Raw genomic sequence first — 15,557 nt, forward strand, 5'->3', positions numbered from 1 at the left:
CGCAGTGAGACCCAGAGCTCCTGCCACCGGGCCGGGGACAAGCGGTGACCGATGGAGGGGACGGGGCAGGGGAAGCAGAGCGGTGGCACCGTCCCCGCGCAGCCCCGCGGCCTCACCCGCTGCCCAGCGCACCCAGGGCTCGGCCCCCCAACACCGTCAACTTACTAACTACGGGCAGGGGCACCTCAAAACCTGGCCACTTCAACATCGGGGCTGCAAGGGAAACAGAAGGCACGTTGGAGGACACCGGGACGCTTGATGGGAACAGAAGGTTGTGGTTAAGGAGAGACTTAAGGCTCCGGGCAGGCGGCCCCAGAGCCCGCCGGCCACCCCGCACGCAGCACGTCAGGCAGAGGAAACAGGAGGAAAAAGAAGAGAAAGGAGGAAAAGTCGTGTTTATTGAGTCACTGGTGCTGCAAGGAGGGGAAGGAAGGGCACGGCCAGCCGGGAGCCACCTGGGGAGCGCAAGGGTCGGCATGGCGGGGCTGCGGAAGGGAGGGGGGGCTTCCTTCCCTCGTGCCAGCCATCCCCGCTTTCCCAGCGCCGGGAAAGCGCAGCCGGAGCCTTGGCATGCGGGAGCAGCAGCAGCAGCATCACCCCCTCAGGTGCTCACAGAGGGGGGACCCGGCTCTTAAACAGTTGTCGCTGCTCCCGCTCAGCGAAGCTGTTTAATGCCAGCGGGGCCGGGCGGGCACGGGCAGCAGCCGGAGCCCCCCACGGCCGCCCCGCGCCGAGGGATGGAGCAAGGAACAAAAACATGGCGTGGGAATGTGCGGCGGGAGATGCAGGCTGTGAGGGTAGCACACAGGCACGGCAGCCGAAAAAGACACCGAGGCCCAGCTCAATGCAATAAATAAAACTTTTATTCGAACAATAACTCAGTACAGGGCACAATTCTCTCTGGCTTTTAAAAAAAGGTTTTTCACCACTTTACAATCTCCACACAGGCTTTGCTAGGCTGGGTTTGTGGTTTTTTTCCCCCTCCCCTACTCTCTGTCATTCAGCGTGAAATATCCTGGGTTAAAAATCTTTAGCAAAATTCGGACATCGATGCAGGAAGGGCTCAGAACAACGTGCCTGTAGGCGAGGAGATAACCCAAAAACTGGTCCGGGGGGAGTCTATTGCCAGCAATGTCCCAGTAAACAGGCAATGTCAGAGGTCTTAAAAATCACATCAGAAAAAAGCGTGAACAGCTTTGCAGTGGAGATGGCCACGGGCACTGGGAGGGCTACGGGCGAGTGCAGGAGTAGGACCCCAGTGCCAGGTGGGAGCCCCCCTGGGCACTGCCGAGCCCACCGTGGGGCACAGCGTGGGGGCTGCCTCGCCCAAGCCCGGTTTAGGGATGCGAGTGTGTCCCCGGACCCCCAGCCCTAACGTGAGGTAACAATACCTTGCTACAAAAAATATATATATATATTTATAAAACAACCAGGAGTAACCCTTCTGGGGGGGGTTCCCACGGCCAGCAGGACCCCAGCCCAGAAGCAGCCCTTTCCCCGGGGCGGGGGGTCTGTGCCATCCGCTTCTCCCAAAGCCACCGTGGTGGGATGGAAGCGGATCAGGCTGAGGGGGAGGCGCAGGGACGCTGCCCCCCCTCCGGGAACGGCATCCCGGGCGCGGGCATCCCGGATGCTCAGTAACAGTACGGACACCAGAGGCCATGCATATGTGTTCCAGTCTGGGAGTTTGGTCCAGGCTCGTGCGGGGCGGCCGGCGCGGCCCCGGGGGGACAGTGCATCGCTAACATCACACGGGAGGACAAACACGGGTCCCACTAAGTGTCAGCTGCGCTCGGGCTGCGAGCACAGGCAGTTTCTGCTCCAAAAAGGCTTCAGAAACAAGGGCACTGTGAACACCAGGGAGGGGTGAGAAGCACCATGGTTTCCTTGAAGATCACAAGAGTTTCGAATCCAAAAGAAGTAGAGAAAGAGAAACGAAAGGGAAGGAAAAAAAAAAGGGGGGGGAAAGAAGCAGAAAGCTCTTCCAAGCAGCAAGGGGCCGCCGCGAGCCCGGGTGTCCTCACACCGTTGATACCAAACTGCCACTGCCGCTGCGGAACAAAGCACAGAGATGCCAGAGTGGCCGGGAGCGCCGCGAGGCTGCACCGTGCCGGGAGCCCAGCTCCCACACAGGACCCGCCACGGAGAGCTCCTCCCCAGCCAGGGCTGTGGGCTCAACCCCCAGAGCGAGACGGGGCAGCACCAAGGCAGAGGGGACGGGGAAGGTGCCAGGGAAAGACCCTGAGAGCGTGCGCTCCCCATGGCCTCGCTACCCAGGGGCAAGCCCGGAGCAGGTCGGGGAGACGGGACTCTCTGGAGGAGCACAAGGCTGGGGACACCAGGGCTGGCCCTGGGACCTGCCCTCCCCGGGTCCCTCCGCGCTCACAGATGACACCTGCACTGTGTCCCCCACCGCTGGCCCCATCCCAGCCACTGCCAGTGCCCCGGGGAGCCCGTGCAGGGACCCCCATGGGTACACAGCACCACGGCTTCACCCACAGCCAACACCAACAGTTCACAGGGAATGTGACAGGAAGGTGACATCTTACCTGCTGACGGACCTCGTCCCGTAGTCATCGAGACCCTGCAGAGAGGAGGGAGGAAGCACAGTGAGGGGGGATGTGGGCTGTGCCTGTTCAGGTGCCACCAGAGGGTCACGAACAGACCAAAGTGCATCAGGACCCAGGGATGGCAGGACCGAGAGCCGATGCATTTGGAGAGGAAAGGGAGAGATGGAGATGGCTGGAGTGAAATTCAGACAGCAGGGAGTGAAGTTGCACCACTCTCTGCAGAATTTATCTGACCAGACACAGGAAAAAGACAGCTGGGAGAGCCCTGCTCTGCCCTGCCCAGCCCTTCCATGAAACTGAGCTCGATCTGCTTCCGAGATGCCAAACACTTGGAAGAGGACTGAACAAGTTTGAGAGACCAGTGAAATGTTCTGTGGAAAGAGGGTTTGTCTGCATTAACTCCCACCAGAAACCCACAGGGTTTTGGACCATTTTCTCCTTCAGCCGGTGCTGGACGGGCTTTGCAGTGGGAAGGGACTGAGGGGCAGATGGGGACTGAGCTTGGAGAACATCCCTTAAGGACATCCCTCCTGAGTGAGGGCCTGCTGTGAGATATGGTCATGGAGCAGCTCTGCTCCCCATTACAAACACAGGACCACTGCAGGAAAGAGTCACTGACCTCTGAACTGGCCACACACCAGGGATCAGAGACCCACCTTCCCACTGTCCCAGGAATGCTCCCAGTAACAAAACCCACTTCCAGCAGCAAATCTTGCTGGGAAAACCCAGCAAACAGCAAGAAGTGGGGCTGTCCTTCCACTCCACTCCCTGCAGAGAGGAGCAGATCCCAGCTAGAGCACCCTGCTGAAGGGTTGGGTGCTGAGTGGCCACCTCTCCCCCTCCTCATGCTCTCCCCACCTGCTGGCATGTGATGCCAATGTGGCTCATCCCATATGCTCATTTGGTGGGACAGCTCCACTACACCAGTGGCTCCTGGGTTAGGCTGATCCCATCTACACGTGCATCCTCCCCAGCTTGTTATCTGAGAAGCCCTGAGCTCTCTTTAGACACCTTCCAGAGCCCTGGCTGGGGTCTGCCCCAGCCCCACCGTGGGACTGTCACCGGCTTGAATTGGCATGTGCCAGAGAAAACGCTTCCAGCTGCCTGTGAGCAGCCTGTTTCTGGTGGGAGACTCCCATGGAGTCAGCAAGTGTTGTCCTTTGGGGGTTTACGGGGCTGTTTTGTGCCATTGCCCCCTGTGCCTTGCCCGTTCCCCCTCATCCACAGCTCTCCTCTCCTGCTGCCTCCCTGCAGCCCTCGTCCCTTCTCCCCAGGAGAGGGGGGGAGGTAGGAGCGGGGCCTCAGGCAAAGCACGTGGGTCACCAGGCAAAAACCAGCCAAACTGCCGTAAATCCCAAGGGAAACATTGCGTGCGTTGGACTTACAGCTGTCGACCTAGTGTAAGGCTTGTAGTGAGCGGAGGGTGCTTGGCAGAGGCCACTGGAATAGTCTTTAATTGCACACCCATAGGGCATTAGGTAGTCCTAAAACAACGAACAGAGGTTGGAGAGCCGCCCTCCGGCACCCCCACGCATCCGACCACGCCAGGACCGGGAACACACTCCCGCACATCCCGCCCAGGCGGAACAGGGAAGCCGCAGACCCCCAGCCACCACGGCCAGGGACCGTGCCCAGAGATTTGCTCCAGCATCCCCCATTCCTAAAACGTCCCCTGGCGTGGGAGCAGCCCCGGCGGCGCGGGCTCACCTGGGAGAAGGCGGGCACGGCCACGCTGTACGGCCGCTGCTTGAAGGTGCTGCCGCCCTGCGCCGGGAAGGCCTGGGAGGCCATGCCGTAGTCGGGGGGCGGGATGGCGATGTCGTCCTTGTCCAGGAGGTTGCCGGTGCTGCTGCTCTTCCCTTGCTGCAGGCTGAGGGGGATCCAGAGCAGAGGCATCAGCACTAGCCCACGCTGTGCAGAGACCCCCAGGCCACTCGCCCACCCATGGCAGGACCCCACAGCAAAAGTCAACCCAGGCCAGTGACCACCTGCCTGTGCTGGGAGTTATTTCTAACAAGAATTCTTAAGTAATTCCTAACCCTCATCCCAAGTCCACAAGGCCATCCTGGAAGTGGCACAGGGAGCCCCTGGCACAATGCTCCTACCTGGTGTGGACCCGCTCGCTGCCATCGTTGTCGAGGACCCGTGTGTAGGAGAAAGGAAACCAGCCCCTCCTGAAAAGCAAAGGCAGGGGTGAATCCAAAGGTTTAGCCATGGAGTATCCAGATGAGGCTGCTTTCAAGGACAGCCCCCACACTCACATTTTGGTTTTCTCGCTCTCTCCGTAGTGCCAGCCGTCCCGGGCCTCTGGGACCAGCAGCGTGATGAGGTCGCCCTCCTTGAAGCTCAGGAGGGTGCTGTTGTCCCCGGCAGCGTGAGAGAAAATGGCCTGAACCCTCGTCCTGCCGTTCCTCTCGAGCCCGGCAGCCATGGAGCTGGAGCGTGGCAGTGTCTTGTTTTCAGCTGCAGGGGACAGAGACCAGTGAGTGCCCCAAGTCCTTGACCCCCTGGCCATACCCAGGCACAGGACAGGCCCCTACCCTTCCTTAGTTTGTCCCAGGTGCCAACAAAGCCTTCAGTGTGACTCACACCTTCCCCCTGAACAAACAGGTTCAGACTCTTGGCATCACCCACCAGCTGCAGCAAAGGGAGAAGCCTCCCTGCGCCAGATTCCACAAGATTTTCCTCCTGGAAACCCTGTTAATCCCCACGGCAGAGCCCAGCTCCATCACTTCCTAAGCCCCAGGTCAAGAGGGACGGGCAGCCCTTGACACCAAGGGGGTGCTGTTGGCCACTGCCCCGTCACCACCAGCATCCCCAATAACCGTCCCCACTGTGGTTGCCGGTGGTCCCTGCCGACCTCTCCTTGAGCATCAGCTGGCACAGGCAGACCCAGGCCCCCCAGCAGCCCCCCGAGGGGAGGACGGGGCCTCACCTGAGGCGTAGCTGTTTTTCGGTGGCACGTTTTTGCGAACTGGGAGTGTGTTGGAGTAAGAGTCACTCAGCTGCTTCTGAGGCTGGGGAGGAGATAAAGATTTGGGCTGTGCTGGCTTCATCTCAGACCAGTGGTTGTACCCGTCGCTGTCTGGGCCTGAGACTCCGTTCATCACCGGCATGGCCTCCTGTGCTGACATGCGCTACGAGAGAGGAGGGGAGGGGAACAGGGGAATGTCCTCGTTAGGCATCCCAGTACAGCTCAGGGGAGGGGGCAGATCAGAGCTTCAGCCTGTTTGGTTTAGTTCCCCAGCCAGAACACACTGCTCTGAGGGGAGCAGTGGGGTCACCTCTGTGGTATTTTACTTTATCTGAGCTGCCTTGCACCTCCTGAGCTCTGCTGTTCGGCTCATAACCCCACATCACGGGGGAGACCCTCTTCCAAAGGGGTCACTTCAGGGGCTTTCTCCCAGTTACTGGGGTACCTGGGTTCAGTTCCACAGCTCTGGGACCAGCCTAACGGGGACCAGCCCGACCAGACAAGTCCAGCTCGTGGGTTCTCCAAACCATCCCCAGGAGCCCCTGTCCCTCCACAGTTCAGTAACCCCGGCGGGATGGGATGGGACAGGCTGCCTGTTCCCATGCCAGGCTCCTTCCCACATCCCAGGATGGCACATGCATGGAACTGCCCGTCCCTGTGGATCAGTGACAGCCCATCCAAAGGCCACTTGCCGAGGACAGCGGTGACACCGGCCCGGGCTCGTCCCTCCGGCTTTGCTCAGAAGGGCAGCACAGCTTCCACCACGGAGATACTTACTCCTACAAAAGGTGCCAGCTCCGGGGGGACAGGGAGAGGTTTGGCACCAGGGATGGGGTCAGAGATGATGAGGTTGGACTTGGATGTGGACAGAGGGCTGGGCATAATGGTGCCATTGCTGCTGGCAGCCATCTGCTGCATCAGCTGTATGGCGCGGTCCGGGATCTTGTTGGGATCCGAGCAGGACTGCTGCCACAGCGGCAGCTTCTGTGTCAGCATCTCCTTCCCCTGCAAGAGGAAAACAAGGTGTGAGGGCACAGGGTATGGAAAAATGCCCCAGCTCTGTCCTGCTCCCTGGGCAGCTCCACATGGATCCAGGGCTGAGCTGATCCGGGATTGATCAACAGCTCTGTGCGTGGCATGGGCATGGTAACACACAGGGATGTCCTGCTTCCAGGCAAGATAACACACAGGGATGTCCTGCTTCCAGGCAAGATAACACACAGGGATGTCCTGCTTCCAGGCTCTGATGGCAGCTGAGTCAGGGCAGTGTCATGAAAAATGGGAAGGAGGGAAGGAAAAGGTAATCCATCTCCCTGACTTATTCTGAGGCATCCTGTGTGCAGCATTTGCAGGCTGCAGGGAGTTGGGCAGGGCACTGGGCTCTGTGTGGAACAGAGGAATAAAGCCTACCCAAAGGCTTGGCAGGGCACAGCCCATGCTCCGTGCTGGCCCCACATCCCAAGGGATGAGCAGCATCTTTTGGGTGCTCAGCCCTGACAGCCTCCAGCTCCCCTCACTGCATCCAGACTCCGCTGCTCCCTGCCCGTGGCAGGACCAGCAGCCACCTGCTGCCACGCTCCAAGCCAAAGGGGGAAAAAAGATGGAGCTAGACTTGTCCTTATTCTCCCAGGATGTGCGAGCATCCCATCGTGTGACTCTGAGGGGGAAGATGTCCAAAACCCCCTGAGGTCACTCCCCCACTACAGCAGAGGGTGACCCTACACTTCTGCCTGACTTCACCTGGAGACAACTTGGTCCCCATGTATCAAAACCCCACTAAGCTAATTTCAAAGTCCCAGCACATTTTCCCAGTATGTCCCAGCAGCTCCAGCCCTGGGACCCTCCAGGAGCTGCAGGCAACAGTGGGATGGAGTTTTTAGCTGGACACCCACCACACTCTGGACAAGCCACCTGCAAAGTCCCTCCTGCAAAATCACCCTCCACGTGCTGCTGCAGCAACAAGTTTTTGGCTCGTGCCTGCTGACCCCCAGCCCTGGGGGGATGTTTTTTCCCTCCTGCACTGCGCTCGCCATGCCAGACGTGGATCCATCCCGCGGCGCAGCGCGAGGACAGCGCTGACTAATCCCAACTCCCTCTCCTGCTCCCGGAGCCAAGCGTGGCAGTGACAGATGGCTGCTGTGAGCCACGGAGGGTGGTGCTGGGGAACAACCAGAACGGGAGCACGAGGCTGCAGGAGCAGCACCGGCGTTCCCAGCCCTCATCCGGATGGATTCTGCTCCGGGCCAATATGGGATGTCATATCAACACGGGCAAGAGGGATGTGGGGCTGCCACAGGCAAGAGGGATTAGGAGCACCTGTTCCTGCTGGGGCATCCCCCTCTGTCCCTTGAGCTGCAGGAGCCCCACCAGTTTTGCCTTTTGGAATATCAGGCTGTTCCACAGGCAGTAGCTTGAGACGGGAGCATCCCCCCGGTGACGGGGCAGCCGGGACCGGCTCCGGCGGGTGCGACTCACCTTGGCGTGGTAGGTGATGGCACTCTTGGCCACCGCGCACTGCTTCTCCACCAGGAAGCAGAACCGTCTCCTCTCTTCCGTCAGAGCTGTCTTGTAGCCATCAGAGACGTAGTTTTCCAGCTCCCCTTGCTTGTTGCTGATGGCTTCGATGTACTAGAACAGGGAGAGGAGCTGCCGTCAGCACTGAGCGTGGGGCAGGGGGTGCTGCAGCATCCTCGGAGAGGGGCCAGTGGTGGGGGCAGCAGGCAGGGAGCCCCCCCAGCACACATGTGCCTGCACAGCCCCTCCAACCCGCCCTTACTCATCGGAGCCCCCCACGCAGAGGCGCTGACTCAGCTCGTGGGCTGCCGGGACGAGCTGTACCCGCGGCCGCCCGCTCACCACCCGGGCTCGGAGGCGCCTGTGGGGGCCGGGGGGCTGCCCCGATGGCCCGGCCCTGGCAGCGGCCCCCGCAGCCCCCGGCTCGTCCCTGCCAGCGCACAAACCGCCGCGGCTCCGGTCCGGGCTGAACGCCCCCGGCACCTCCCCTGCTGCCGCTGCCTGCACCCAATCCCTGCCGGTGTCCATGGCCGGGTGGGCAGGGCTGTGCCGCCGGGAAGGGGGGGCTGCAGCGGGATGGCACGTGGGCCCCTCCAACACACACACCCAGCAGCGATGCTAAAACTACCACCAGTGTCTTCAACCTGTGTTTGCCAGTCAGCCACTGGGACGCAAGGACAGTGCCAGGGCAGTGCCACACGCTGGCACAGGACCCCATGGTGAGGACTGTGGGGGTGGCTGTTCCCAGGGGCTGCACCCCAGGGCTGGCAGACGCTGTGGCCCTGCCAGTGCCAGGCAGAGATCCCACAAGTGTGGCAGCCAGAGGCTCCTCCACTGGCTCCTGCTCTCCCTGTGTGCTGGGTGCCAGCACGGCTATGCCACACCAAGCTGTGCCAGCGCTGGCACACGGGGCTGGGGGAACACAGGGGACTCCAGGGACTGCAGAGCACCACCAGCACCCCTGAGCACGGAGCACACGAGGTGCCTCCAGCTCCCCAACCTGCCCACTTTCTCCTCCCTCCATCCCTTTGGATGCCCCCAGCTCCACTGCAGAGAGCTCCCACCTGTGATGTGGCACCAGGAGAGCAGCATCTGTCACCCATCCATCACTGTCCTGCCCCGTGACACCTCCTTGTCACCGGCTCTTCCCTGGGATAGCAGCACCAAGCTGGAAAGCCACAACCACCCCCAGCCCAGGCAGGGCTGGACCTACTTCAGGTAGCCTGAACTTCTCCAAGACGGGAATCAAACTGGAAATTCAGGGCCTAAAGCAGCTTTGCTGCTTTCTTCATGGTTATCAGTTATTTTTAGCATGCTACAATATTTATTAGCAGACATAAAATGGAGCAAACCAACAAAAGCAACGAGATTCAGTGACATCCCAGACTTCAAAGGGGTATTATTTCGGGGCTGGACCTGGTCCTGTTCCCACCCTGCTCTGAGCATCCCCCCAACAGCAAACCCTGTGCACGGCTCGTGGCAGACCAAGCAGGTTTTAGGTCTCCCCACAAGCACCAACAGAGGTAGGGGAAATGGGTTAAAAACCCAGTTTGCAACCAACAACCCTGTTTTTCAAGGAGAGGTTTTCACCCCCCAAAATTAGAAAATCCAGTGCAAATGCCCGCAGTCAGGAGCAGAAATAAGTGAAGAGAACTGAGCTGATGCCACCGGGCGCAGAAGTGGAAGTGGTGGAGGTTTTGGCGTCAGCCCCAAGCAAAGGAATGGAAGGCTGGTGGCAGCCGGGCTGTGCCGGCACAGCGGCGCCGGGGCCGGCAGGGCACGGGGAGGAGGCGGCAGCAGCCCCGGACACGCCGGGGGCGGGAGCAGGCGGCCGTGGGAGGATGTGCTCGGGGAAGGCATCGCTCCTGCTGTGGGCTTGGGACAGCAGCACGCCGCCTCCTCCCGGGTATTATTAGCTGGGAACAGCACAGGGACAGAGCCCAGAGGCGTCAGCACGGCAGTGGTGATGGGAGCCAGGGGGATGGATGCCCTCAGTGCCAGCCCGGAGAGCCCCCGGCTCCCACATGGTCTGGTGCCCCAGCTCCTCTATGGCAGCTCTGCTACACCTGGGATGCATCGAGCATTGCTATCCCCACACACAACTCCCCAGAAAGTTTCTGTCCCAGGGGAAGCACCAGGACGATGCTCCCACTCCTGCAGAGCCCCATTTCTGGAAGGCAGCACAGCACAACCCTGACAGCACCTGAAATAGCAGGAGCGCAGGAGCACACGCAGACCCCGACCCCCAAAACTCATCCTGCCTAATTTACTAACTGGGCCACTGAGAACGAGAAGGTGAGGACTGAAATGAGTCCAGCTCCAGCTAATTTGGTTCAGCAGCACAAGGACCATCCCGCCACGGTTCCCTGTAGGATCACCATCCCCAGGTCAGCCACTGCCATGCCCCAGCACGGCGGGCGGGCACAGCTCCAGCCCAAACACACCACAGCACAGGGAGAAACCCTTATCTCAGCAACGTGAGAGCTTCAGTTCTAACCACGATTTAAATATGCAGGTACAAGCCTTATTTACACCCCTGCTTGCAGGCTGGTTTTGCAAGGATCCTGCTGATTCCTCAGCTGAGGAAAGGCTTGTCTCAACGGCTCAGCCAGTCGGAACACGCCGCTTCGCGAGCACAGAGCCCACGCTCTAAACTTAGTACTCAGAGCTTTATATACTTTATGTAAATATGCTCCGTGTGCCATTGATTTACCCAGAGCCTTGATTTTTACACGTTATTCCATCACAAAATGGCGAGCGACGCTCCTTGTTCACGAGGTGCTTTTCAGTTTGGGTTTGCTCGAAATGACAGTGAGCTTTCAGATAATGCCTAGAAAGGCAAATTTAAATAAAAACCCTACTAGATGTGCCAGATGCACAGGGAAAAAGTAACACACAGATGCACAGGGAAAAAGTAACACACAAAGCACAGTGTAAAAACCTCAGGAGTACAGTCCTTGGGAGCCAAACACCTTTCTCAGCTTGGCATGACATGATACCCCCTGTAAGGGCTGGGGGAAGGTGCTTCACCCCAGCCTTGGTGCACTCAGGCTCTGCAGCAGCCTCTCCAAGAACCCCCCAACCACTCGAGTGCTGCATTGCAAATTGAGACCTTGATTTAGGTTGTCAGCTTCAAACTCACATTTTAGGCATTGTCTAAATAGAATTCCCAGCTTAAAGGAGGAAAAACTCCCAATTTATGACCTGAGCAGGCAGAGAACCAGCCACAGCAGTGGTCATGGCTGTGCCCAAGGCCAGAGCAAACACTGGAGCCACCCAACAGCCCCAGAAAATCTTTTCTGGGTTTCTAGGTTGGAGAGGCCTCAAATAACTCCCCCGTCCCCCCCCTGCCTCCCGCATCCACTTCCAATTCACGGGAGCCGCTGACCTAATTAGCAATGTCAGCACGTGGCGGGGCCGGGCAGAGGCTCTGGCACAAGGAGCTGCCACAACACAGGTCTGGCAGAGCCAGGGCCCCTGCCTGGTGCTGGGGTGGACCCACAGCTGTGGGGGCTCAGCCAGGGACCCCCCCAGTGCCCGGGCACACGAGCGATGCTTGGCCACGCTGGGCAACCTCCACCCTGCAGCCCAACCAGGTCACCCCCACGGTCAGACAGAGAATTAGGAACGTGAGAAGGTGGGAAGGGAACAAGCTGCTGCCAAGCCCCAGCTCGAGCGGCCGCTGTCAGCCCCGGCACAGAAAGGCAGGGCACACACAGCCCTGGCGTGCTGCTGACACCTTCCCAACGCCACAGCGACACATCCAGGGGTGTGAAGATCAAAGAGCAGCTGGGAAGTGTCAAGACCCGAGCTCCTTTCAAGCACATGCTGCTGTCAGGGCAGGTAGAGCAGCACCATCGTCACCGCGCTCCTGCCGAGCCTCTGACAACCACATCCTCCCTGGGAAATCAGTTCAAACTGTTCCGTCCCAGCCAGGAACCTGCAAACTGGTTGGGAATGTGAGCCAAGGGCAACACTGAGCCCCACCACAGCAATCATCACTACAGACCCTTCTTGGTGATCGGGTGCATCTGGCACTGATCAGGCTGAGAGAAGGACTGGACCCAGGAACAAGCAGGAAGAAGCTGCCTTGGGGTCACCAGGACACCACAGTTTGGGCTGCCAGGACACCACAGTGCTGAGTTTTGAGGCCTGAAATCCAAGGGGAACACATGGTGGACGTGCTTCTGTCCTGCACCGAGAGGGATGCAGAGCAGGGAAGGGACTGTGCCACTGCACCAGCTCCAGCTGGTGACCCTGAGGAGGGATTGCTCAGGACCAATGGCACAGAGCAGTGGAAAAAGACAAAGAAAAGGTCAGGGAAGCAAGAGGACTCTCAGTTGTGCTGGATCAATGCAGCAGGCTGAAATACCTGGAAGGAGTAAACACGGAGAGAAGGGAGGATTTATTTAAGGAACCACGAGGGAGAATAGCTAGAAAGTAATGGGATAAAATAAAAAAGAAGTTAGGCTGATTAGCAGGGCAAGAGCATCTAAGCTGGGGAACAGTCTGAAGGCAAACGAGCCGAAACCCTCCCATGGCACAGAGCCAAGGTGAGGAGAACCAGCAGCCAGGGATGCTCAGCCCCGACAGCTTTCCCTCATTCCCAGAAATTGCTCCTTGCATGGAAGCTGGCAGACCCCCCAGAACCACATGGGCACCCTGGAGCCCTGCACCTTTGCCAGGGAGAGGACAACCTCCCCTTGCCCTGCCCAGGCACATCTCCACACACTGCCCCTGACGTGCTGCCCGGCTGCCTCCCTGCTCCTGCTCCAGCTCCAGCCACAGCCTGCGCCCGGACACTGCTGCTGATGGTTATCCAAGGTGATGTGGAATGCAGAGCGGATCCTGGGGAGCCAACCCCAAGAGTCCCTGTGCTCCAAGGACACCAGCCAGCCTCCCTCCCCCGAGAAGGGCTGTCTCCCCTCGTTACACTCCCTGTCTCCCCTCGTTACGGTCCCTGTCTCACACATCTGCTCACTGGGCACCAGCCACATCCCTTCCCTGCTCCTGCTCGGCACCAGCCACGCACACATGTGACATTACATAAAATTCAGAGAGCAGAGCAGCAGGGAAGCGCTGGCTCCAGCCAGCTCTGCGGGGGCTTCACCAGCAGCTGCTTAAAACCTTCCCTCGACACAGGGACACCCCCGAGCAGCGGCTCCGGGCACAAGGTTTGGAACCAAAATGCTCATCAGACACAGCCCTGAGCTGCACAGGCACTTCCAGGGAACACTTCCAGGGAGGGGGCAGCCACAGCTTCTCTGGGCAACCTGTGCCAGGGCCTCTCACCAACCTCACAGGGAAGAATTTCTCCCCAGTATCCCATCTAACCCTGCCCTCTGGCAGTGGGAAGCCATTCCCCCTTGTCCTGTCACTCCAGGCCCTTGTCCCAAGTCCCTCTCCAGCTCTCTTGGAGACCTTTAGGCACTGAAGGGGCTCTGAGGTTTCCTCAGAGCCTTCTCTTCTCTTGCTGGGTTTGGGCACATCCTCCCTCAGCCTAAATCCTAATCCAACCTGCAGAGAATCACCTGGAGCCGCAGAGCTTTCAGAGTCCTTCTCCATTTGACTTTCACATAAACCTCATAACCTGGTTTGTGCAAACTTTGTGTCAGTTAGAGCTTCCTGACCTACACCTAAAATTACTTCTCCTGATGGGAATATCCAAATGAGGTTTCAATGACAGAAGTTTATAAAACCCCCCAGTTATTTGGCACAGTAGTATTTAATGCTTAAAATATTCCCACAGGAGCAAGGACAGGTGTGGGCAAAAGAGAGATCCGGGCAGAGGCTGAGCTCAGTCCCCACAGCCCACCCAGGGTCACCCCCTGTCACCCAGGTCAGGTACAGCTTTTCACCACAAACACCCGGCCTCAGCTTTGCTGTTTAGGCTGAATTACAGCCACTTTGTCTCAGGACAGTGCAGAAATCCAATTGCTCACAGCACTAATAAGATTTGATAAATAATTTGGACCAACATAACTTCATTGCTGAGCTGCTGATTCAATCCAGGGCCCAAACCCATCATGACCTTGATTTCATGGCTTGATCACAAACCAGCCTTTAATGAAATTACAGCACTTGAGCTTCCTCGGTGACTGTTTAATCTTAATATTGTTTTCATTCTTCTTCATCAGACACGTGAAGTGAATGGAATTGGTTTGTTCTCCCGGTTTCCAGCACAGGTCAAAGCCCCATCTCAGTCACTCCTGGAGGAAGATGAGCCATGCGAGGCAGGCGCTGCCTCAGCCCTCAGCCCTCGTGTGGAGCAGCAGCTCGGCACTGATTCACGAGGAACAAAAGCCTGGCTTAACACAACACTCAGCAGCAGCAACCCACAACCACAGCATCGCTCCCCACCACGGCAGACAGGCTGTGGAGCTGGAAAATCACTCCTGCAGCCTAATGGCACTTGGAGCTGCTTTAGAGCTACGTGAGCTGTCTGCACTGCAAACCACGAGGTGTTTTAACTCCTCAACCATTTAATGCTGCAACACTCGTCCTCATCTATGAAACTCCAAAAATCAGCGCAAGGGAGGGGCTGGATGGTGTGGGACCTGCAGGCAAGCCTGGATCAGCTCTGCCCATGCAACGAGGGGTTGGGGCAGCTCAGGAAAAGCCTCTTGCAAGTGTCCCTGAGCATCACACCTCCTCAACCCCCCTGCTCCAAAGCTACTGCTCACCAGCCATGAGATAATTCATTATGTGCAGTCCCTGCTGAACTTCAGCACTTATTTCTTTATAAAGGGGGAAAATCTGAATTAAAGAGTAAGAGGGGAGACATTTGGGCTGTTTCACTTGGCTCTGTGATTGATCCAGCAGAATGTGGAACCAGAGCCACACTGGTGTCCCAGCCCAGACAAGGGGTGTCCTCTGCCACTCAGCAAAGCAGAGCCTGGATGGCCCCAAATCTCCTCTCACCTTGAGGGATGTTACATAAACCAGGCCCTGGAGCTCCCTGCAGGACAGCACTGCCACTGGTGCTCCCCCACACGTGTCTCACCCACCCGTCTCGCTGCCAGGCGATGACAGGATGTGGTCACTCAACAAGTGGTGAAGAGGCAGAAAGGAGAAATTCTGCTTCCTGGAGCATTAAATATGAAGAAAGACGATGACAGAGCATCAGACTCCCGGCTGCTGGAGCAGCTTATGTGCATGAGCCCTCAGAAGAGCAAGATGTTATTGCTGTACTGAAGGAGGTGACTGATGCAGCTACCAGGACGTTTCCATCAACAGCAGCTTCTCCCACGAGGAGACAAGTAACCAGCCCCAGCCCACCAGGAGAGCTCCATCCAGCTGTGGCTGATCCGTCTGTGGTGCAGCCATCAGCATCCCAAAAGCGTCACAAGGTGCCTCCAGCAGCTTTGAGGACGACACCAGGGTTTTGGCAAGTGGCCACAGGGGTGGCTTCAGGCCAGCCCAACAGACTGAGCACCACGCAGAGGGGGAGCTGCCTGGGGCTCTGCTTTAACCAGCCTGAGAAGGACTTGTGGAGCAAA

General features: G+C 58.5%; 1 protein-coding gene across 6 annotated transcripts in view; it reads right to left on the bottom strand.

Moving 5' to 3' along the window:
- Positions 1 to 15,557, bottom strand: part of BAIAP2 (BAR/IMD domain containing adaptor protein 2) — a 41,427-nt gene that overhangs the window by 3,742 nt on the left and 22,128 nt on the right. The window contains exons 7-14 of one of the 6 annotated variants that reach the window (XM_064676209.1): positions 8,020 to 8,172; positions 6,322 to 6,549; positions 5,506 to 5,707; positions 4,832 to 5,033; positions 4,676 to 4,744; positions 4,278 to 4,440; positions 2,550 to 2,584; positions 166 to 213 (exon numbers count right to left, since the gene is read on the bottom strand). In XM_064676209.1, the coding sequence (XP_064532279.1) occupies positions 186 to 213; positions 2,550 to 2,584; positions 4,278 to 4,440; positions 4,676 to 4,744; positions 4,832 to 5,033; positions 5,506 to 5,707; positions 6,322 to 6,549; positions 8,020 to 8,172 (1,080 nt within the window). In that variant the 3' untranslated portion in view covers positions 166 to 185. The other 5 variants (XM_064676212.1, XM_064676211.1, XM_064676208.1 and 2 more) reach the window with 5 other exon arrangements.

The sequence above is a fragment of the Pseudopipra pipra genome, chromosome 19 (assembly GCF_036250125.1).
Source record: "Pseudopipra pipra isolate bDixPip1 chromosome 19, bDixPip1.hap1, whole genome shotgun sequence".
In the NCBI taxonomy this organism is placed as follows: Eukaryota; Metazoa; Chordata; class Aves; order Passeriformes; family Pipridae; genus Pseudopipra; species Pseudopipra pipra.